General features: G+C 42.9%; 1 protein-coding gene across 14 annotated transcripts in view; it reads left to right on the forward strand.

Moving 5' to 3' along the window:
• The window catches only part of WNK2 (WNK lysine deficient protein kinase 2), a 113,969-nt gene that overhangs the window by 31,177 nt on the left and 59,884 nt on the right, over nucleotides 1-22,908 (forward strand). For all 14 annotated transcript variants that reach the window (XR_004061094.1, XR_004061095.1, XM_030956413.1 and 11 more), the window contains exons 2-9: nucleotides 4,277-4,449; nucleotides 5,430-5,650; nucleotides 8,732-8,889; nucleotides 15,891-15,979; nucleotides 16,809-17,028; nucleotides 19,453-19,741; nucleotides 21,801-21,997; nucleotides 22,563-22,706. Coding sequence is in view for 12 of the 14 variants with exons in the window: in XM_030956413.1 (XP_030812273.1) it covers nucleotides 4,277-4,449; nucleotides 5,430-5,650; nucleotides 8,732-8,889; nucleotides 15,891-15,979; nucleotides 16,809-17,028; nucleotides 19,453-19,741; nucleotides 21,801-21,997; nucleotides 22,563-22,706 (1,491 nt within the window). In the remaining 2 variants the exon portion in view is untranslated. The remainder of the gene's footprint in view (nucleotides 1-4,276; nucleotides 4,450-5,429; nucleotides 5,651-8,731; nucleotides 8,890-15,890; nucleotides 15,980-16,808; nucleotides 17,029-19,452; nucleotides 19,742-21,800; nucleotides 21,998-22,562; nucleotides 22,707-22,908) is intronic.

A 22,908-nucleotide genomic window follows, 5' to 3' on the forward strand; every position in this document is an offset into this window, starting at 1 on the left:
TCACAGAGATGGGATTTTATCCTTCAGGATTGCTGTAAGTGATAAGTGCTTATAACTGAGAATACGGGGTGTGGGAATGAAAGGTCCTGGATGCTATTAAACATCTATTGCATAGGCAGGATAATACTAAAGATATAAGGCTGGTACATGAAAGTAGAACTGCTGCTGTCCATAAATCCACAGGAAACTGACAGACAGTTCCACAGGAGACAGCTGGCAGTGGGTCCCATGGCTGACTTCACACTTGAGGCCATCTCTTATTAGAAGAGTAGTTGCGGTACATGTGCAAAAGTGTGTACTTGGAATGCAGATGTGAAAATGGAATGATCTGAACAGATGTTCACTCTGCTGATGTAGGTATTTGATTTCTGTCCCTGGCTCAGAAGTGCCTCTGTTTTTTCTTTCTTCATCACCAGCATGGGTCAGGCTTCTGCAGGATGGAGGTGAGCCCTGCCCTCGTTTCTGACCTAATGCTCCTACTTGCCTTACAGTCAGGCCTGGATCTGTTCAAAATGAGAGAAAATTAAATAACCATCAGTAAATGCAGCTATGTCAGTTTAAGAATTTAAAAACAAAACACAAAACTTTTAAGAAAACAGTATTTATAGGCTAGCTGAACACAGACATCCGTAGGCCGGGAAGTAGGGAAGATATCCAAGTGTTTAAAGTAGTTTAAAATTTATTAACATTAGTGAAAATTCAAGACTTTAAAAGGAGAAAATTAAAAAATTTCTGTGAAACTGCAAAGCAGCACAACTTTCTAGTTTGCAACAGCTGTGCTCCAGACCCTGCTCCTACACAGTTCTACGTATTGAATGTGAAAAATTTATGTAGCCTTCTTTGCAAGAGCCCCTTTCTTCATGGTGGGGGGATGGAGTTCATTCCCAAATCGATTTCCTCCGTGCAAGGAATTAGGCAAGAAACTTGACCTTGTTTGTTAATCTTGGAAATCTTCTGAAGGCTCAGGTGAAAGCCAGTCTCCTGCTTGTATAATTTTCAGATCCTTAGTCAGAGCCCATATGTTACAACCTGGAGGAAATGATGCTTGGGGATGACTAACTGAACATGTTCCTGCTGTCAATTTGGGTGTCATTCCAGAAATTTAATTAGTAAGTTTTCCCTTTCCTTTTGTTAACACATTTACTTACTAATTCCTGTCTTTGCTGTTGTTCCCCATGAGGAACTTAATGAAGGGATAAAATTTATATTAACAGAGAGAAGCATTTTTTTTCCCGGCTGTGATGAGTAGGGAGAAGCAGAGAACATACACGTGTTGGATTAGCAGAAATTTGGTTATAGATAGGATATTCACTTCTTTGTATCTCCCTGCTGCAAATATCATGTTAATCCAGTTTAAATGAGTGTGGGGTTTACCAGAATTGAGGCTCTAAAGTTCTAATCAGAAATTAATGGAATCACAGAATGGTTTGGGTTGGAAGGGACCTCAAATCCCATCTTGTCCACCCCCTGCCATGGCAGGGCCACCTTCCACTGTCTTGGGCTGCTCCAAGCCCTGTCCAGCCTGGCCTTGGGTGCTGCTGGGGATCCAGGGGCAGCCACAGCTGTGCCAGGACCTGCCCACCTGCACAGTGCAGAGTTTCTTCCTCATACCCAGATGATCTTTAGGGCCCCTTCCAACCCAAACTATTCCATGAGTCTATGACCACCTTGCTTTGTCATGACCTTTGTCATGACCTTTCCAAACAATCCTGTTTTAATATAATTACATTAAAATGTAATGCCTGGAGGTTGTTTCAGGCTTACACCCTTAGTTTCAGGATGAGGACATTTTGCCTTGTGTGGATTATATGATGGGGAAAGAGTGTCTCTGACCCCCGTGAAGGTTTCTTGGGTTTGGATTAAACCCTGAGTGAGTCATGCAGTTAAACAGGTGTTTCTGCTGCTTCAGAGTAGAAAACACTTCGACCTTTAAGCTCTTTCAGAATCAGCTTATGTTTTTGCCAGTGACTCACGTCAGGTTCAGCCTGGAGGAATTTTGAGGGGGCTGCTTGAGCCCTGATGGCACCAGAGACCCCTCCTGTGGTAGAGGCTGCAGCCACAGGAGTGGCTGCTCTGCCCTGGACCTCACCTTGCCTCTCCAGCTGGAAAACAATGCTCAATTCTTCAGCAATGCTCAATGCTTTTTCATCAATCTGATGAAAAAAATCCAGATTTTTTTCTACTGTAATTACAAATAAAACACGCATTTACCTTCCAGAATCACTTTGTTGTAGTTGCCAAAAATGATCCTGCTTGTAATATGTAGAATATACAGAATATGGTTGTGTGCTGAAGGATAGTTTTAAAAGTTACCAATAAAGTAGCAGTGGAAAAGTTCTCACAGTGCTCAGAAACCTGGAAATGAGAGTCAAGGACTATGGTATTACTTTTTTTTTTTTAAATTGGAAAGTATTTGCAAATCTGCTGGATCTGTGAGGCCATCTTTCCTTTTCTCTGCCAGCTTCCACTCTGCTCTTCCTGCCTTGAATGGGGACTTGCTCCTTCTCCTTCCTAACAGCACTGTGTCTGATTTATTCTACAGGTTTTAAATTACAAGGTAACTCAGCAGTAGGGAAGAAGTGGTGGATTTGAGAGCAGTTCTGTGGCTCTTCTTGCCTGACTTGTTAGACAGCTTGGCTTTTTTGTTGGTTTTTTTTTTTTTTTTTTTTTTTTGCTTTAGAAGAAAGGTGGCTGGTGCAGAGCAGCAGAAGTGCTGCCTGGCTCAGCTGTGGGTGTTCTGTGTGCTTCTGTCCCTGTGGGGTATGGGGGGCTCTGCCTGCCCTGGGGACCCAGGCCAGGTCACCTCAGGCACCCTGCACTGCCCAGCCCCTGCTGCTCGGGCAGGGTTTGCTCTGATGCTGCTCCACGGATCCCAGAGTGAACAGAGAGCACCCTGAACAGCCCCAGTACCAATGGAAACGCTCCCCCTGTGCACACACAGCACTGTGGCAGGGTTTTGTCATCCACCAAGAGCCAAATCATGGTTCCAAGCCTGTGTTTCCTGTGCTGAAGTCTCTGTGTGAAGTGTTTGTAGCCATGGAAATTCTCATTCCCATCTTGAACTGTCTGGGATTGTGGGTGAGGACAGGCTGTGGAAATGGCAGTGCCTGATTCTTTTGCATCTTGGCTACAAGTCAGCTGGGTTCCCATTTAATTCATTCTGTGTGCATAGGAGTGCAGCTTGTATAGATGTGCCTAACTGACTTGAGAAAAGAAAGAAGTCTGAGGTCAAAATACAAACTAATTAATCTTGGTGATTGGCGAGCCTTTGGCTTTCTGAGTAAGAGCACCTTCTAAAGATCCCAAAAGCTCAATTTCTAGGGCAGGGGTGGGCAGTGCTTTGGCCAAGGGGGGCAAACCAGGCAGGCATGATGGTGGGGTCTGGGGTGGAACTCCCATGCTGCTCTGTTTCATCATCCTAAGAGGTTGGAGCGAGTGTCCAGGCTGCCTGTTTGAGGTGTCCATGTGCTGGGGAGGTCCAGGCAGCCCTGGAGTTTCTCCTGAGCCATGGGAGAGACAGAGAGTCTCTGCATGTGCTGGGCAGGGTCACGTCATAGCCTGGAGGGGAAATGCCCTGAAATTCCCCAGGAAAACCAGAGTTGTAGAACATGACATTTTCACATTTCTAATCTAAAGAATTTCCATGCATATGCAGCCTATGCAAGAAGCTGAAGGACAGTTGCAAACATTTCCTTTACCAAAAAGAAGGGAAAAGTCTCCAAAATGAAGCAGCACAGCAAACACATAGAAAAAATTATGTGTTTGGATTTTTTTGGAAAGTAACATGGTTTTAATTTAGCCTGAGGTAAACAGGATGGGCTGTAGAACCCAGTGGTGAGCAGCAAGGACCTCAGCTGGTGCTTTGTACCAGTGCATCCCAGGAGCAGCTGAGGGCAGTGGGAGCCGTCCTGGCTGTGAGAACACCCATACCTGGAAATGGCACCCTGTGGGTATTAATTCCTTGGATGAGGAGCCTCTCGACACCCAAACATGAAGAAATAGCTGAGGGTTGATCCATCATGCCACGGGTGTGTTCATGGTGCCTGAAATATTAGTGCTGTCAGAAGAATGGCGTAGCACAGGCATCTCTTTGTCTTCTTGATACTGGAATTAGGCCGAGTGCCCTAGTTCATAATGCTGCTGCTCTCTTACATAAAAGATTTTATGATTGCTCTTGACACAAGCATAAAACAAATCGAAAATTCTGAACACCCTGGCAGTGCAGGGCCTTTATTTTTGTCCATCACTAATAATAATGTCTCATTTTGGCTTCTAGGACAGAAAACTCACAAAAGTAGAGAGGCAGAGATTTAAAGAGGAAGCAGAAATGTTGAAAGGTCTACAGCACCCAAACATCGTGAGGTTTTATGACTTCTGGGAATCCTGTGCAAAAGGCAAAAGATGCATCGTGCTGGTTACCGAGCTGATGACCTCTGGAACGCTGAAGACGTAAGTACTGTGCTCCTGCAAGGGCTAAGAATAGCAACAGACATTTATAGCAAAATCCTACTTTTGTATGCTGAAAAAAGCCATCTCCGGATAAAAGCAAAAAATGGAGCTGTTCTCTGGTGTCTGTCATTTGTCCCTGCATTTGAACCGCAGTGGTTTGACGGGCAGAATTTTGGCCTCCATCTCTTTCTGCCTGCTTCCCTGTTTCGGTTATGCAACTCAAAGCTGCTCTCTGGCGTGTTTCATTTTCCGCCTGTGACGTTTGGATTTGTCAGGGTGTGTTTTGTGCTTGCTTTTGGGCTTGTATTTGCATGTTTTGTTAGGGAATTCAAATGGAATAGCACTTGAATGGTAGAATCTCTCAGAAGCTGAAGGTGCTCTAGGTTATCTCCTAAACAATTTGAATTAATAGCTTCTGGTACTGACAGTCTTGTTAAGGCTGATATAAAGCAGTTGGCATGAATTCTGGAACAGATTTTCAGCCCCAATGGGAGCAGTACTCACCCAGTGTGCTACTCTGCCAGTGCATTAGCAGTCCCTACATCTTCCCCAAATGTCCCCTCCCAACCAGCGCTTCAGGTAAATAGAAAGAAATGCAGGTGTGTGGTACAAAGGTCTAAGTTTGTGGGTAAAATTAAACTTCAGTATTCTTCTAATTCAAAATATATTAACATATTCCAAAGCTTTTCTCTGCATGAAATGAATCATTGAACGATTAGACTTCAAAATATTTGGTTGTATTTGCACCAAAAATGCTTATTATCATCCTCCCTAAAACTGAATGCTGTAATTCCTCCTTTGAAAAGATCTATTTCATTCAATTTTGGGATATTTCTGTGCTGCTCTTGTGGCATCTAATAAGGGGCTTTTATCCATAGTGGAGTTTCAGAAAATTTAAGCTATCCTGTTAAAGCCCCTCAAATCTCTAACAAAATATTTTCGCTTCCTTTTTACCCACTTGTGTGTGTGTTGTGCTCCAGGTATCTGAAGAGGTTTAAAGTGATGAAACCTAAAGTCCTGCGGAGTTGGTGTCGGCAAATCCTGAAGGGTCTTCTTTTCTTACACACAAGAACTCCACCAATAATTCACAGAGACTTGAAATGTGATAATATTTTTATTACTGGACCAACTGGATCTGTGAAAATAGGAGACTTGGGTCTGGCAACACTCAAAAGAGCTTCATTTGCCAAAAGTGTTATAGGTAATGCTCCTGTTCTCCTTGGCTTCCCTCGGTCAGTATTGTGGCTGTCTATTTAACATCTTCCTTTCCCATTTTGCATTAGTGGTTTTAAAATAGCAGATTGGAAGTGGAAGTTAAAGTTGGTTTGGGACTGTTGCCTCTATACCCCTATAAAAATAGGAATCAGTAAGTAATGGTATCATAACTTCCTCTTCTCCTTCCTCCTGTATCATCCTTAATGCATAGGGAGCCCAGAACCAGTGAAGTCAAAACAACAGAAATTTCAGATATGTACTTGGCTGCTGTGGATCTGCTTAATTTCATTGATTTTAATGAACTCATGTTTATTTATATTTGTTAAGTTTCTCTCATTTTTAACTTCTAGTAACTGATGGTGTTTTTCTCTGTTGAGGGTCAGTATTTCTTCAAATAATATTTTTGCAGGGTAACAGTTGTTCATGGGACATATTGGAATAATATCAATAGTAACAATACTGGGAATAATATAAGTAATACCAATACTGGGAATAATTCCAGAAGTACTAATACTGGGAATAATATCAGTAATATCAATACTGGGAATAGTATCAGTAGTACCAATACAAGGAGTAGCATCAGTAATGCTAATATTGGTAAGAATACTAGTAATACTTATACAGGTTTTTGTAAAATCAGTTATGAACAGAACACCATCAAAATACACTCATATCTGAAAGGAATTTGATACTGTAAGGGCTGCAGGATGCTGGCAAAGTGTCTGCATTCATTTTGGCAATAAAACTGAGCTTATAATTTTCATGAGCACTACTGCTCCAAGGAGAGAATAAAGGAGGCTTGGAAACACTGGTGATGAGTAATGCTGCCCCCTCTGCAGAGGGAGTAGCTCTAAAGGCATATCAGTAGCTGCATTTCACGTTGGCTGGAAGGGATGAAATCAGCACACTGCGGTGTCTCTGTGGGAGCCCAGCCAGGGCAAACCTGCTCCTGCCAAGAGCAGCTGAGTGGGTGCTGAACAGCTTCACGTTTAGCTGGGCTGTTATGTTGAAGGATGCTTGTAGGTATTCCTTTCCACTCCAAGGAATGGGGGAAAATGTCATTTTTGTTCTGTTTTGGAATGGTGCCAAGTATTCTATTTGTTTCTTAGACTATTGCTATCACTTTTTCAGATTTGTTTTAAATGCTCTGTAATTCATGAGATTCACTGCTGAGTTGTGTTCCTTCTAAAGTAAGGCAGCAGCTCCAAAATAATTTCCTGTGGCAGCTGTTAACCTTTCCTGAGCAGCAGCCTCTGCCTTAGTGACAGGTTTAACAAGGAGAGAGAGCGACTACACTGAGCCTCCATGACATGGGTCTGGCTGATTTGCTGAGGCTGTAGGCATGAGTGTCTTTGAGGTGGAAGGACAAGGTGGAAGAACATAAACAAGAGAAGAGATCAATCTTGAATTTTGTGAAATTAATTTTACAGAAATGCTTGTTCATAAGTTAAGTTGAGTCTTCTCCAGAAATGTGTGCAAAAGCAGACCCTAATTTTGAGCGTTGTCCTTTATGTTGCCATTTAAAAAGAGTTTTGGACAAGTCAGAAAATCCTAGAATGGTTTGGATTAGAAGGGATCTTAAAGATCATCTTGTCTGCCATGTCTGGGGTACCTTCCACTACCCCAGGTTGTTCCAAGCTCCATCCAACCTGGCCTGGGACACCTCCAGGTATGACGTTTCCTCAAGTTCTTTAGGGACTTGGGTGATGGCTTGTAAGTGGCGGAGGGGAGATTTACATTGGATATCAGGAAGAAACATATTACTGTGAGGGTGGGCAGGCCCTGGCACAGGGTGCCCAGAGCAGCTGTGGCTGCCCCTGGATCCCTGGCAGTGTCCAAGACCAGGTTGGATGGGGCTTGGAGCCACGTGGGATAGTGGAAGGTGTCCCTGCTTCTCAGGGGGTGAGATGGCTGGGGTGGATGGGATGATCTTTAAGGTACCTTCCAACCCAAACCATCCTGGAATATGCCAGAACTACTTTTTCTGATTCTATGTTACTTTAATTAGCGTTGTGCTTTTTGCTGCTGATTAGTGATGACATAACAAAGCATGGATGGGATCTGCCAGGGCTGGGGGCAGTTTGGGTGCTGAGGCTGGACAGGCAGAGTTTATCTGGGTCTTTCTCATGGCCCAAAACCTGCCACTCTTTTTTTGTCATCCCAACAGCTTGCTGCTACTGTCCCTTGACACACCGTTGCACTGATCTCTCTTCCTTCATCTTTTCTATGTAGAAAGGAAATAAATGAATTACAGTATGAGATACAGTTCCTGGAATGAATTACCCAAATGTTAATAGTTTTCTGTTTTGCTTTGTAAGCCCTCCCTTTTCAGAGTAGTTTGCTGAGCAAATGTTGCAGGTGTTGGGGCTGCTGCTTGTCCCCAAGCTGCACCTCCCAGCGCCTCGCTTCATATTTACCAAGTTGCATCAGATTCCTGATACCCTAATTCCTGTTGAGTAGGACCTTGTTCTGTGAGTAGCTTCATTGATTTGTCCCACTAAACCAGTGACAGAATTAGGTTTGATGTTTTGTGCATGACTCTGTAGGTGATTTGTGATACTTCTGGCTTCCAAAGTGCTGTCTGCCTGCTGGTGGTTACTCTGTATCTCTGGAGGAAACAAAAAAAAAAAAAGCAAATTTGCACTGATAAAAGCAAGAGTGAAGGTTCTCGTTTCTTCCCTTTTCACCTCCCCGGCCCTTTACACATCCTTCTCTCCAGCCAGACAGAAACCATTCTATCACTTCAGTATGGGCAGGAAATGAACCACAGCTCATTTTCTTGCTCATTTTTGAAATTTTTCATTCTTTTCCTTGCCCTTCCCCTCTGTCCTGCTTCCCCTCTGCCCTGCTTCCCCACTTTGGATTATTGCCAGCAAGCCATGGGCATGGAAGTGCATACATTGACATTGGATTTGCTCCCTGGGGGATGCTTGAGCTCTTTTGAAATTATCTTGTATACACCTATACACAGTTGTACTGGGCACACTTCTCACAGGTGAAAAAGCTTGTGGTTAAAGCCATTTGGACTCCTGTAAAAACTCAACATTATCTTTGTATGTCTGTGTAGGTACACCAGAATTCATGGCCCCGGAAATGTACGAGGAGCACTATGATGAATCTGTGGATGTCTATGCGTTTGGAATGTGCATGCTGGAAATGGCTACCTCAGAATACCCTTACTCAGAATGCCAGAATGCTGCTCAAATCTACCGAAAAGTTACCTGTGTGAGTACATGTCCTTAATTGGTATTGGATCCTGTCACTGGAAGGTTCAAAAGCATATTTTGATGAGGTGTCGGTACCGCTGAGTGTATACTGCATTCTAGAAGTTGAGGTATCTGAGCTCTGGGTTGCACAAACCTGTTTCAGGCTTATGTGTAAGCTTACAGTTCTACACTTGGAGTGTGTTTTGATGCAGCTACATCAAATATTTTCAGTTATCTTTGTCACTGATTTTATCTCCATCGGTCGCAAATACAGCCCAATGGGCTGATGCGTGGTAGTTTAGTTCTTCTTAGAGTGTTGCTTTCAACCCAGAGCCACTCAGAAATAGTTTTAAAGCCCACAAAAGGCCTCAGAAACTGCTCAGCAGTGCAGTTATCTTCATCTTGTGGCTGTAGTAGCTCCCTTGGCATTGCAGGGAGGTGAGTGTGTGCAGCCATGGATCTGCTGGATGGTTACCATGCTCTGCACCATGGGGTGGCTGCAAACCATGCTGCAGCTTCTCAGAGACATAGAATGGGTTTGATGGCTCAGGTGAGTTCCTTGCCTTTATTTCTGTTATTCAAGGCTAGGTTGGGCAGGACTTGAAGCTACCTGGTCTAGTGGGAGGTGTCCCTGCCCATTACAGGGAGGTTGGAATGAGATGGTCTTTAAGGTGCCTTCCAACCCAAACCATTCTGTGATTCTATGATCCTAGAGCCACATGGTTACTTGATGTTTTTATTCCATGGTTCTTTATCACAGTGTTTATTAGCTTTGGCACAAGGGGTGTTTGCTCTGTTTTGGTATGGTCCTTCAGATATGGCCTAAATGCTACCAGTGTGGGCAGCCTAGGGGGACACTTCCTTGGACTCTAGGGCTTCTTGGGGTGGCTACAAGAGGCTCTTCTAATTTCAGGCTCTGTAGCCTCATGTCCTGCATGTGAGACTGGTCAAGTACTCAGTATCACCATGGGAGATGGTATTACTGGGAAGGTGTGTGTGCACCTGGAGCCATGGAGAACATCGAGCTCTTCATTGCTCCATGTACCCAGAGAAGCTGTGTGCACACCTCGTAGCCATCTGGAATACTGGTAGTTAAGATTTGCCAGGCTCCTAAGCGTCATTTATCAAAGCAATATCCAAGATGGCAAAGAATAATGATTAATCAGAGGATTCCTAATTAGATGTTATATTTCAATTTTTAGACTTTAAGAAGCTGTTGTTTTAAACACTGATGGAAGAAGCCTGAGCCAACTCGTTTTCTATGGCAGTAACATTTACACAGCTCAGAATTAGATGGTAAATTATTATAGTTTTGTAAAACTGGCTTTATACTGGCAGCTCCAGAGAGGTGGGAGATGATATTTGTCATATAGAAAAAACAATGGTGGAGAAGCTGTTGGAAGGTCCTTGTTGGGGGTATTTTTGAAGCAGAACTGTCTGGCAGGGAAAGCTGAAGACAAAAGCATCAGGTACCAGCACAGAGGGTGTGCAGTTTTCATCTGAATTTGGGGTAGTAGCAGTGGGAGCAAAGGCACCAGGATTCCTTAGATGGCAAAATTGGCATTACTGTTCTTCCAAGGAAAGGGTTAACCAGCTCCCTGTGGAGTGGAGAAAGCCCTGTCAAATGCCATGAGCTGCACAACTGTCAGGCTGGAAGGAGGAGCAGGGGGTGGACCTCTGGGGTGAGGGTGCAGGAGGAGCCTCGTCCTGGGGGAGATCCTCTGTCCCAGGAGGAAGCTTCTGGTGGGCTCAACAGCTTCTCTAGCGGAGCTGCATCTGCAGGGGAGCTGCCAACAGAAGGGACCCTGCTCCGAGCAGAGTGAGTGGCCTGTGGGTCTGAGGAGGAGCTGGAGGAGTTTGGGGCGTGGGGTCGTGAGCCAGCACCATGCAGTGGGGTCTGCCCTAAGCTGAGGCAGTGACTACAAAAAGACAAAGTAACTCTAAGATCGCTTGGAATAAGAGTTAGGTTTGGTGATGCAGCAGCTTGTGCGAGCCTTGGGGCTTATGAACTGAAATATAGTCAAAAATGGAGTGTAGGCTGAAACCAAGAGGCTGAATTAGACTGTTTTCTTCCAGTATTAGGTTAGTTTTGGGGCTCTCATTAAGAGCAGAAGGTGGCTCTGACCTTCTTGGATGGAGAGGGTGCAGAGCCCCTGAATGCTGCAGCTTCTCAGTGGGACATTTGCTTCTTTATGAAGCTGGGGCTTTTTTGCTCTAGAAATATAAATACTATTTCTAGTGTTTTAAATTGAGGGTCAGTGCATTGTGAAATGTGTTTGCTGTGTCTAGCTGCCTGATGCCTTTATTTAAAAAGTATAAAATAAAATAACTTTCTTTTCCTGCCTTGGGCTCAGCATTGTAGTGGCAACTACCAGAGGTATTGATAGCATTCATACAGGTTGGTATTGCTGGCTGGAGTTTGCATCAAGGAGTGACAACCAACAAAAAGTTTAGACTGCCTACCTTCTATTGGGTCCCACTGAGCTGATATTCCCTCTGCTGCCCAGCACAGGCAGGGTATGGTTTGGGTTTTGCCACTATAATATGTTTTCAGTAGTTTCTACTCTGTGTTCTGACACTACCATGCCCTTGCCTGGTACTAGGACATGAGATACACCTCAAGTCCCAGCTGTCCAAATCACACATGTTGGTCATCCTTATTGGTGTAGAAAATGTAAACATTATCTTTCTGAGACATTATTTCAGCATGTCACATTTTGCATGTCTGTAGTGTAAGATTATTGTACTTAATTTATTTCAGCGACCTTTTATTCTGCCTGACTGTATTCTTATGGCTGAATTGCTGCTTTAATTTTTGCATTCCTGTTTTTCTACGTGTGCCTGTATGTTTGCAGTTGTCCAGGATAAGGAGGTGGTCATGTTTGGGAATGTGCAGAGGGGCTCATTTCTCTGCCAGACAAGACATGCTTGTTCCAGCCTGTCACCTCTCTCTGCCCTTTCAGCCTGAATGATGGAGTGTAAACATTTCAAAAATGGATATGTACCATAAATAGAAAACACATCTTTCCCAAGCAGTGGGGCCAAGCCACATTTACCACAGTTCACTTTGAAGTGATTTCCTGGTCAGCATATTTGCAGTGCCCTTCGTTCTGATGCCATAATCTCATTTTTCATGCATAACTTGATGGTTTTTCTTACTCAGATTTTTTTTGTGTTTAATCATTCTGCCAAGTGATTTTGATGTAGACAATAGTGATGAAACATTGGAATCCGTGACCTTCCCAGGCTGCTCCAGCCTAGTGTTTTCTTAGGCATGTGCTGCAGAGTGCACAGCAGAGCAGCTGCATCTCCAGAGAGTTCCTGGCCATCTCCTTGGGTTTAGTGGTACAAACCTGTGCTTCAGAACAACCCTGTAACAGTGTTCTGGTTTGCATGCAAAGCTTTCATATTGTTTGTTCTCATCAACTATTGAAGGTTTTCTCAGCATATGCAGGCTGTATGCCATAGTGCACACAGACAGAATTAATGCTGTGGCTGTGGCACAATGACAGCAGGCAAATCATGCTGTCAGTGTCATTGCATGGACTTCTTGTGGCTTTTAGAGATCTTCTTAGATCTGCAGGTAACCCTCTTAGCTTTGCATTAAGATGGAGCACCATTCTGGAGGGAAACAGAGAGTTTATAGTTGTACACTGTGATGTCATAGAACAAAATCCTGGTAAAATTGAGAGCTTTACCTTAATTTCACTGACTTCAGAGAGTGTGTACCAGGGTGCAGTTTGAGTTGGAAACGTGGCTTCACCTTTTTTGGTAGAAGGTTTTTTCCTTTTTTAGGAATGACATGAGCCTAGAGTTACCTTCAGGTGGAAGGTGGAGTGGTAGCCCAGAGCAGGCTGACTCTGGGGTGGAAGGGCACTTCTAGGGGCCAGGAAAGCCTCTAGAACACTGACTGACGTGGGTCAGGCGTGCCAGTGACTTGTGTGGCATTCACTGTGTCCCTTCAGAGCATCACGTGCTGCTCTTCCAAAGTGTGCTCTGCTGATGGAAAATGGTGAGTGGCTGTTTTTAGACCCTGCAGAATAAGCAGCACGTTTCTGCCCTCAGCATGAAGGATGCAACTTTTTCTGTATGTGTCTTTTTCTGTAGACTCAGCTGCCTTGTACTGGAGGGCAATGGATCTCAAATCTAATTTCTTCAGAAAGAAGGGAATGGAAATAAGTGGTGGTGAGGGAGTCAGAATAAATCATCCTGTTTGGTACAGAGAAGCTCTCAATTTGATCTCTCGTTTTGCTGTTGGTGTATATATGTGCATATATATTTCAACATTTAAGATTTAAGGAATCTAATCTAATCTGTATTATCATTATGCCCCTTTTGCCACCCAGTGAGCTCTGCCTTTCACATGTGGTGGCATTGAACTTATTTTAATTTATAAGAGGCTGTACAGCTTTCAAACTGTCATGGATAATCTCTTGGCTAATACACTTTAAATTTTGGTGCTGTGTTTCCTTGGGAATGCTCAGGGAAGACAGATGGCTTTTGTTTAGGTGAAAGAGATGAGCCCTTTGATGGCAAATAGAATCCCCCTTCATTGTCAGGGGCACTGTTCTGCAAAGGAGGGTTTGCAGCATCCCAGTGAGCTGGCCTTGGAGAGTTTAATGAAGAGTAAGGAAGAAAAGCATCCTATACCACAGGGACAGGGAGAAAACACTTTGCCAAAGCAACTCTGCTCAGTACTTCACAATTTTTGTCCTCGTTTGTTTTAGTCATCTACTCATAGCTTAGCTGTTCAGCAGATTAACACAATGGATATTTGGAGAGGAGTTGGTGTTCCATCCAAAGATGGGGAAAGTGTTGGTGGAAGAGTTGCTGTTTTTTATTTGTGGAAGCAATTTGTAAGATCAATATTGGGAACCAGTCGTCGGGGATCTGATGCTCTGGGCTCCCTGTGCCAGGGCCTCACAGGGAGGAATTTCTTTCTTATGTCTAATCTAAACCTGTCTCTCTTCAGGTTAAAGTCTTTATTAGATCTTATTACGCTTTCTTCCTGGAGAGTGTCACACTAATATGGAAATCAGCTTTCTCATAGTAAACAACAGTGAATTGAAATGTATAGATTTATCCTTCTTCCTGATGGAGAACACACTAGACTGCTGTAGCTTAAACATGAAATATGGTGCAGAGGAGTCCTGCTGAAAATACATTTTGATGGTGCTTTGTTTTGTTTCATTTCTGATTCAGGTATCAGAGCTCTCCTAAGAGCTCGCTGTGGCGCATTGGAGCCAGCCTGGGCTTTGCAGCCCGGGCACTCCAGTGCCTTTTCACACATTTTTCTAATACACAAAATTTGAACCCTTGTCTCATCAGTGAGATTTAGGTTTGCTTAAGCAAATAATTCTTTTTAGTGGGTCACAGCCAGCCACGTATATGGATTATTTTGTTTTGTTCTCACGAAAATGGGTTTCTTTGGATCGCTGCAGCTTTCTGCTGAAACAAAACCAAGGAACTGAGTCTTTGAGTGGCTGTTCTGTATATTTTTTATTGTTTTTTAAAAATCTACAATTTATGTATTTCATGCTAGAATTTCAAGACAAATGGGGGTTGTTGATCTAAAATTATTAATTAACAAAGTTTGAAATAGAATCTGAGGCTTGAACAGAATGTTCATAAAAGGATAAAAGTATAATCTGATACTGAAATATTCAGAAATTCTGAGAGAGGCTCCAGCCCTCACTGAAATTCATCCATAAAGATTATTCAATACTTAATTCAGTGTATTATTTGCAGACCCTCTTTGAAAATACTTGTTTTCTTCTTTTAATCCACTGGGTGAGCCAAAAGTCCACTCTGCAGGGCTCCTTATCTGTGACTGCATGAGCCGTTATTTCAGAGTGAAACTTTAAAAGAATTTGTATAGAGCTAAATGTTCAATTCCCATTCAGTTATGTGCTTAACCACATTCTGTTTTTTAGATAAAGGAAATTGTGTTTCCTTTTTGTTCTGCTCATTGACTTCATTGGAAGTACTTGGTTCCTTAAGTGATAAGGTCCAACTGCATCATCTCTTCTCAAATAAATTTTGTCATATTTTCATCCATATACATATTGGTTTAGTAGGTAGAGGTAATAACATGTTTTTAAAAGGGAATCAATTAATTCTGTGATTTATGCTGGACATCAAAAATAAAAAGAAGAACTTCTTGCCTTGCCACTTGTCACCTGTAGCTGAATAGATACATGGATGTGGGGACACTGATTCTGCTTCCCAGGGTTTTCTTCTGCAGTGGGTAGCTGGTTTTTCTCCTTGAAAGGCTGTGCTCATAGGTTGCTGTTCCAATTCTGTTCCCAGCAAAAATGCTAACATTTGACAGAGATTTAACTAGATTTATAGGCTGCACCTGCTCTATCACGTATTCCCAAGGGGTTTCTAACAACATCCTGGGAAATTCAGGAGCAGTGCAGAGATGTTGTATTCTCCTGCTTCCCTGCTTGGTTTTGGGGTTGATCTTTAATTTTTTTATGCAGAGGGGAATATGTTGGAGAGTGTTTGGGTCATGGAAAAGCAAGAGGTTTGTGGGAAACAGGAATATGGACTATTCCAAGGTATTTTTCACTCTTTTTCAGTACTAGCTATCTGAAGAAAAATGTGATTATCTGTCCTTATTCGTTTAGTGCTTTGAGAGTTGAGGCAAAAACATAAAAGGAATAATTTCAGAAAGTGGTTATTTTTGTAATGTAAACTTAGCTGTTTTTTGAATATTCACTTGAGAGTCCAGCGGCTATAAAGGTAAAATTTGCAAAGGTTGGTAAAGAAAAAGGGATACTTTCCCTGTGTACAGCTGAGCTTGTACAAACTAGTGTATTAGTTTTGAAGTGCAATGGTATTTGGAAGTATAGTACCCCTAAATCCTTAACTCAGTTTTGCATTAAGGCTAGCAACTTAAAAAGTATTAGTAAGTTCCTGGGTTGAGTTACCTTTAAAATGCAGAGAAAATATGCTTAATTAAGAGGTGTAATGTAATTCTTTTTCACATTAAATTGTTTTTCTTTATGCTTTTAGGGTATAAAGCCAGCAAGCTTTGAGAAAGTTACTGATCCTGAAATTAAGGAGATAATTGGGGAGTGCATCTGCAAAAACAAAGAAGAAAGGTTTGTTTCAAGGGATTGAGCTTTGTATTAAATAACGTGTATGCAGGGATTTCAGAACTGTGTCGATTTCTGCTCTGGTCTGTGGGTCTGCCCTGTGCACAAGAAAATGCAGCATGGAAGTGCAGATCTAAATTATTTCCTGCTTTCCTGGCATTCAGTGTCAGGATAAGCAGTGATGTTGTGTCTCTCAGCCACTCAGCATCACTGTGGAGCTGAGCTAGGGTATTCTTGCAATTTCTGGTTCAGCAGTCCAAAAAATGTCAATGGGAAGGTTCTGTCGGGGGCAGGGAAGGTGATAAAAGCTGGTGTGGTGGATTCATCATGAGCTGTGGTAGCAGATTTCAGTGCCCTCTGGACATGGAGACACGTTGTGCCTGGTTTCCAGCGTTGGTTTTAAAAATTAATGTTTTACTGGTCTCTGCCAGTTTGTCTCGTGCTGAGTATTTCCTGACTTTCACAAATACAGTTTTTAGAGACTGCAGCTCACAGCCTAGAGAGAATCTCTTCTCTGGTACTCTTTAAGCTCAGATACTTAAGAAAAGTTGAACAAAGCAATAATCTGCATTTCTCTAAGTGCTTGTGGTGTATGAATATTGCTTAAGCTTTGAGAAGTAGGAAATGTCAAGTTGAGAAGTAGGAAATGTCAATTTTTTCTTTTTCAATTTCACTTTCTTTTCAAAATCCCACATCTTTTCAGAAAGAACACAAATTCATTGTGGGTAAACACCAAACAGTGTAAATATTTCCACTTTAAACAGCAGTTTCTTTTTACAAACCTTTCTAAAATTGTTGACTTGCAGTGTTTGATTCTTCTTTATATCCTTTGCAGATATGAAATTAAAGATTTATTAAGCCATGCCTTTTTTGCTGAAGATACTGGGGTAAGAGTGGAACTTGCAGAGGAAGACCATGGTAGGAAGTCTTCTATTGCCTTAAGACTCTGGGTAGAAGATCCTAAGAAACTGAAAGGAAAACCCAAAGATAATGGCGCCATTGAGTTTACTTTTGATCTGGAGAAGGAAACTCCTGATGATGTTGCACAAGAAATGGTAAAATACACTTCTGATAAAAGTGTGTATATATGGAAAGTAGTACGTAAATCTCAAGGGACAACAGGAACAAGCTGGGTACACTAACTTCACTTGAACCAGTCCAGGTGTCCAGTTTAGGCACTTTGCATTGATTTTGGAATGACTACTGCAAGAAAGGGGTGAACGGGGAGCAACTAACTGAAACATATTGTTTGAAAACAGATGCCTGAAATCACAGTTTACATAGCTTAGGGGCTTAGAGGTCTGGTCTACTTTTATATTTTGCATGCTCTTCTACCAGTTTCTATAGGCTGTTGAATGTCTTTGAATTTATTTGGAATCTATTTAGTTCCAGACACCAGCTAGAAATACATTAGGAGAGTTCAGAAGTTCAATCACAAAGTATTCTGCATTGAATTCTCCAAAACACTTTCCCCCATCTTTTCTGTTGGTGTTCCTTAGAAGGAATGTAGATGAGAAAGGTCTGTGGTCAGCTGCTCCACCCCAAACTTTGATAGGAAACTGGATTCACTGAGTTAGGAGTAAGCTTTGGATTTTTTAACTGATAAGTATCACTTGCTGAATTTCTGTATTTTTATAGTTGTGGGGTTTCGTTAGGGAATCTGTGTTCCATTTTCACTACATTGTCCTTGAACTCCTATTTTGATGGTGTCTTTGCTGTAATTGTTTTGGTGTTCTAATGTCACAGAGGCTCAGAGTCAGTAAGCACTGAGCCAAGGGTCTGAACGTTCCTGTGCTTGCAGAAATGTTCCTATTGGACTCTAAAGCCCTGGGGATCCCATCTAATGATGTCATCACCACTCGTGTTCTGCTCAGGAGGCACTCATTTTGCTAATGCTGCCTTTCTTGGCTGGAACTCATCACCATCTACTCCGAGTTTAGTGGGAGGAATTCAGGCTCCTTTGTCTTCTTGTTGCTAGTTTGCAGTAGGTCCAATGTTTTTCCAGCAATATATTATTACAGAACTCATTTAGTTTAAAAATTGCTCTGGTACCATTACTTACTCCTATATTTTACATTTAAATATCAATGGAAATATTTGGAGTTTCAGAGTTCTCAAAGTTGCTTGGTCCATAGTTGTGGTGCTTTATTTTGAAGAGGAAATAATTCTCATGAAAAGTATGTTTAAAAGGGTCATGCCCAAACAACAGTGACACTGTACCTATTCCCAAATAATTTAAAAATCTGTTTTCTACATTAATGACGTACCTAAGAAACTGCCCATTAAACGCTTTCAAACCTGAGCCTGTTGCAGGGGCAGAAAAAGGGGACGTTTATTGCTAAATGTCTTTTTCTAGTCCTTATGAATTGAGGAACACCAAAGCCATGTGCTTTCATCTGTTTGTTGCTTTATGTGCTGTGGAAGAGAGGAATGCAGGAGACCTTCTGAGTACAGGGAATTATTTATCATTGCTGATGGCATTTTGGTAGTCAGGCAATCCCACCTGCCCAAATGATATGGGCAAAGGGAAGTGGAAACATTCTAGGGGGTTTGGAAAGTGAAGTTAGCTCTTGAAGCTGTGTTTTAAGATGCTTTGCACCCATTAATTTTAGCAGTGAAAATCTAAGCTGTGAAAGTGTCTTATGTTTGGGCAAGAGCAAAGCAGGAAAGCCTCAAGATTTCCCCCATGGATGTAAGTGCTTTCAAATCTGTCAAATATGCATGTTAAGAATGTAGGGAGAGCAGAGAGAGCTCTGGTACGGCATTGTCAAATGAAAATTCGTACCCTGCACTGCAGGAGATTATGCAAACAAATAACACAAAGATGAATTTCCATTTTATCTGTTGAGCAGTTGAGTTCTGAGAAGCCTCGTCCCCTTTTCCATCAAATGGGAAGAGTCTGCTTTTTCTTTGTAAAAGTCAATCAATACTGACTGACTTCACTATTTAAGAGAAGTTAATTTGAAACATAATTCTGTTAACATCTTGTCCTTGATGATTTGCTATGCTATTAAGCAGAGCAATTTGGATAACTCTGTGGGTTGGACGAGTTAAGACAATAAATTCAGATTTAGGGGCGGTTTGATTCACTCCAGGTGCATTTTTTAGAGATTCTTTTTCCTGTTTTGTCTATTCTTTTAGTGTTAAAAAGGAAAAAAAAAGAGGGAAACCCATCCGCCATTAAACTTGCTCTCCTCAATGGATGGTCAGTGGTGGATAATTAGAGCCAGTATATAGTCAGGTCTTAGACATTACATCCTGGGTTTTTTTAATGCATTGGGAATAGAAATTTTACTGAGAAAGAACCCCACTCCATCAAGCTCTTGAATTCCTGTTCTTGTGAGAAATAAATTAATATAAATTTGTGTTGTTTCGAACGGATGTTTTCTTTGTTGGGAAGAGGTTCCAGTATCGTGTGTGTGCTTGTGTGCATGCCAGCCACGTGCTCAGGACCTTGCTAAGTGCGTGTTCCTCTGCAGATTGACTCGGGCTTTTTCCACGAGAACGATCTCAAGATCGTGGCCAAGTCCATCCGTGACAGAGTGGCGCTGATCCTCTGGAGGAGGGAGCGCATCTGGCCCAGGATGCAGTCGGAGGAGCGCCGTGACTCGGAGTGCCTGGACAAGCTGAAGGCACCGCAGGCACAGCAGGTCCAGGTCACCTACCTGTCCCACACGGGCCACCACATCCTGTCAGAGCCTGAGGAGCCGGAGGCAGACCAGCACCCCTTCCAGCAGAACCTGCCCACCAGCGTCACCTCTGTCGCATGTAAGTCCCGTGTTGGCTTCGTGGGCACACAGGGATGAATGCCTGAGGGGGAAACCCACAGTGACCTGAGCTCAGGTGAACTGATGTGGGTGGTTTTGCACAGTAGCTCAAAACCCACAAACATCTGGGACAGGTGCATTACAATTTCAAAAGCAATGAAGTTTCAAGAAAACAGTATTATATAGATATCTTTATATAACTCTCTATATATTTTGCTACTAAACAATTATCACAGAGTTTCTGTTTTACTGTTCTGGACTTGTATGTAAGCACATTTAAGTAAAAGATGCATTACATTTAGCAAGACAGCTGCTGCTTCAATTCAGGTATTTTATAAAGAGCTACATTGAAGTCTGCTTTGAATACTGAAATATCCATGTGTACCTGTACAGGAAAAATCCCTTTACATGATATGAGAAATAGCTACATTTGATTAACATTCACAGTATTGCCACATTCACAAAGGTTTTTATCTGAAGCTAAAATGAGCTAATTTCATTTTTTGGATCATATACTTATTTCATGCTAGTTCCTTTGAGGAACACTGCAATTATGGCTCTTTGTTTCTAGTGCTGCAATGAAGTGACTTGTGCTTCCCATGGCTGTGCTGGACATGAGTTGGCAAAATGTTACACTAAATACAACCTCCACTATTTATTTCCTACCCCTCCTCAACCTTTAACCAGAACTTGGTATTATTTGGCAATTTGCTATCAGATTATTTGAACATTTTTCTTAGCATAGGACCTCTATAAATTAGGGTAGCATTCATTCATATAATTTGAGATTAAATGTAAAAGTGGAAATTAATAACTTAATGTGTGCAATGTACATTCTATAAAAACCTGAGACTGACTCACAGCTTTTACTTTAGCACTCTACCATTAGACTCCTCTTTTTTTTTTTAAACTTTGAGGTCCTGAATAATTGTTTGTAATAAAACAGAATGTTCATGCAGCAGAAATCCCATCATGAGAGTATGGCTCTTCAGAAATGAATTGAATAAATAGAGAGGGGAGTTTAATTTTGGAAAAGAAAAACAGTTGGGGGAATAGCTTGGGAGTACTGAAGAGAAATGTCATCTCTGGTGCTATTAAAAAATAATTCGTTATTTAAAAGCCAAATAAGTAAAACTTTATTTAGAATATGGAAAAAAGAGACAGAGGAAGGTGTTGGGAAAAGAAATAGTATTTAAGCTTAGCTGTAACTTAAGATGGTTATTGAAACTGTGTTGCAGTTTTCTTTCAGTTTTGAATTTTAAATCCCTATTAAAGCTATTTGTCTTGGGATACATCTAGCTGCAGTCTGGTTGTCTCACTTCCTTTCTCAAGTGAAGAAAGCAGTAATTTAGGCTTAAACACAGTTGGGCATTTGTATTTTACACATTTTAAAAGTTGTGAAAAGACTTTTTAAAGTCAGTAATACCAATATTTCCAGTTCCCAAAGGACCCAGTGCTTGCCCAGTGCCCATAGCTGTGCAGTTCCATAGGTTAACTGGGCAAATGCTCCACAAGAAACTCCCACAGATCTGAGTGTGCCAAACCCATTGGAACCTGCACAGGGGTTTGTGTCTGACCTTAATTGCACTACACTCAAGCAGAGCATGACTTGCTGAACTAAAATCATACAGCATAAAGAATTTTGTAATTTTCAGGGCTGCTGATAAAAGCAGTTAAAGTCAGTGCATCCCTGGAAGATGGAACTCTAAAAGACCCCACGATCTGCTCTGAACATGATAATCGGGGTTTCCTCTCCTTTTAGCCTACAAAATCTATAAACATCTGCAATTCTGAATGTCAAACTTATGCCCTCTAAAGGATATAGTAAAGTGCCTGAAATATCTGTGTGTGCAAAAATCCATGGGGATGGGTTTTGGCTTAAGAGAAGCAGTGTGTGCCTTTTGTAGAGAATAACATTGGTGTTGTATAATTTATTTATATAAAGAAAGGCCCAGAGTAGTAAAAATGCTAATTACATAAACCATGGTGACCTTGCTCTAAGACCATCACTTGAACACGGGGAGCTGTTGAACTTTTAATAAAAATGACCGTTCTTCCAGCTGACAGCACGTTTGACAGTGGCCAGGGCTCCACGGTTTATTCGGACTCGCAGAGCAGCCAGCAAAGCGTCATCTACTCGTCCCTGCCAGACGCTGTCCCTCCTGCCATCCAGAGGGTGTACAGCCCCCCCCTGAGCGAGGGCCAGCCTGTGCCCCACAGCCTCCCCCAGCTCGGCCACTACCAGCAGCCCTCGGCAGTAAGTCCAAAGCTTTTTCAAATAGTTCTGTATCTTGGGTCATATTTCATCTTATCAATTATGCTCTTGTTCCCATTGGGTATGGGTTCCAGGGCTGTCTGTATGTACTCCTCACTCACCTCTGCACATAGTGACCTGCAGTCCCTTATCAGTCTGTTGGCATTAGTTAGTGGTTTTGCAGCAAAGCACAGGAAGGACATGGACCTGTTGGAGTCTGCCCAGAGGAGGCGACAAAGATGCTCTGAGGGCTGGAGCCCCTCTGCTCTGGAGCCAGGCTGGGAGAGCTGGGGGTGCTCACCTGGAGAAGAGAAGGCTCCAGAGAGAGCTCAGAACCCCTGGCAGGGCCTAAAGGGGCTCCAGAAGAGCTGGAGAGGGACTGGGGACAAGGGATGGAGGGACAGGACACAGGGAATGGCTCCCACTGCCAGAGGGCAGGGACAGGTGGGATATTGGGAGGGACTTGTTCCCTGTCAGGGTGGGGAGGCCCTGGAAGAGGTTTCCCAGAGAAGCTGTGTTTGCTCCATCCGTGGAAGTGCCTGTCCCTCATGCTGCTGTCTCTCCGCAGCCCGTCCTGCCCGCAGTGCCAGCCACACCCGCCGTGGTGCCCCAGCACTACCAGGAGCCGGCGATGCCGTTCCCCGTGGTCCCCAGCACCGTGGCCTCGCTGCCGCTGGGGCAGCCGCCGCCGCCCGTGCTGGCCGGCCAGCAGGTGAGAGCTGGGCTCTGCCATGGAGCCGTGTCCATCTCAGCCCTTCCCTGTGGCTGCTCTGCCTCACACAGGGTGCCCAGAGAAGCTGTGGCTGCCCCTGGATCCCTGGAAGTGTCCAAGGCCAGGCTGGACAGGGCTTGGAGCACCCAGGGACAGTGGAAGGTATCCCAAGTTTCTCTGCAAAACTTCCCAGAGCACCTAT

Source organism: Camarhynchus parvulus, chromosome 12 (assembly GCF_901933205.1).
Source record: "Camarhynchus parvulus chromosome 12, STF_HiC, whole genome shotgun sequence".
Classification (NCBI taxonomy): Eukaryota; Metazoa; Chordata; class Aves; order Passeriformes; family Thraupidae; genus Camarhynchus; species Camarhynchus parvulus.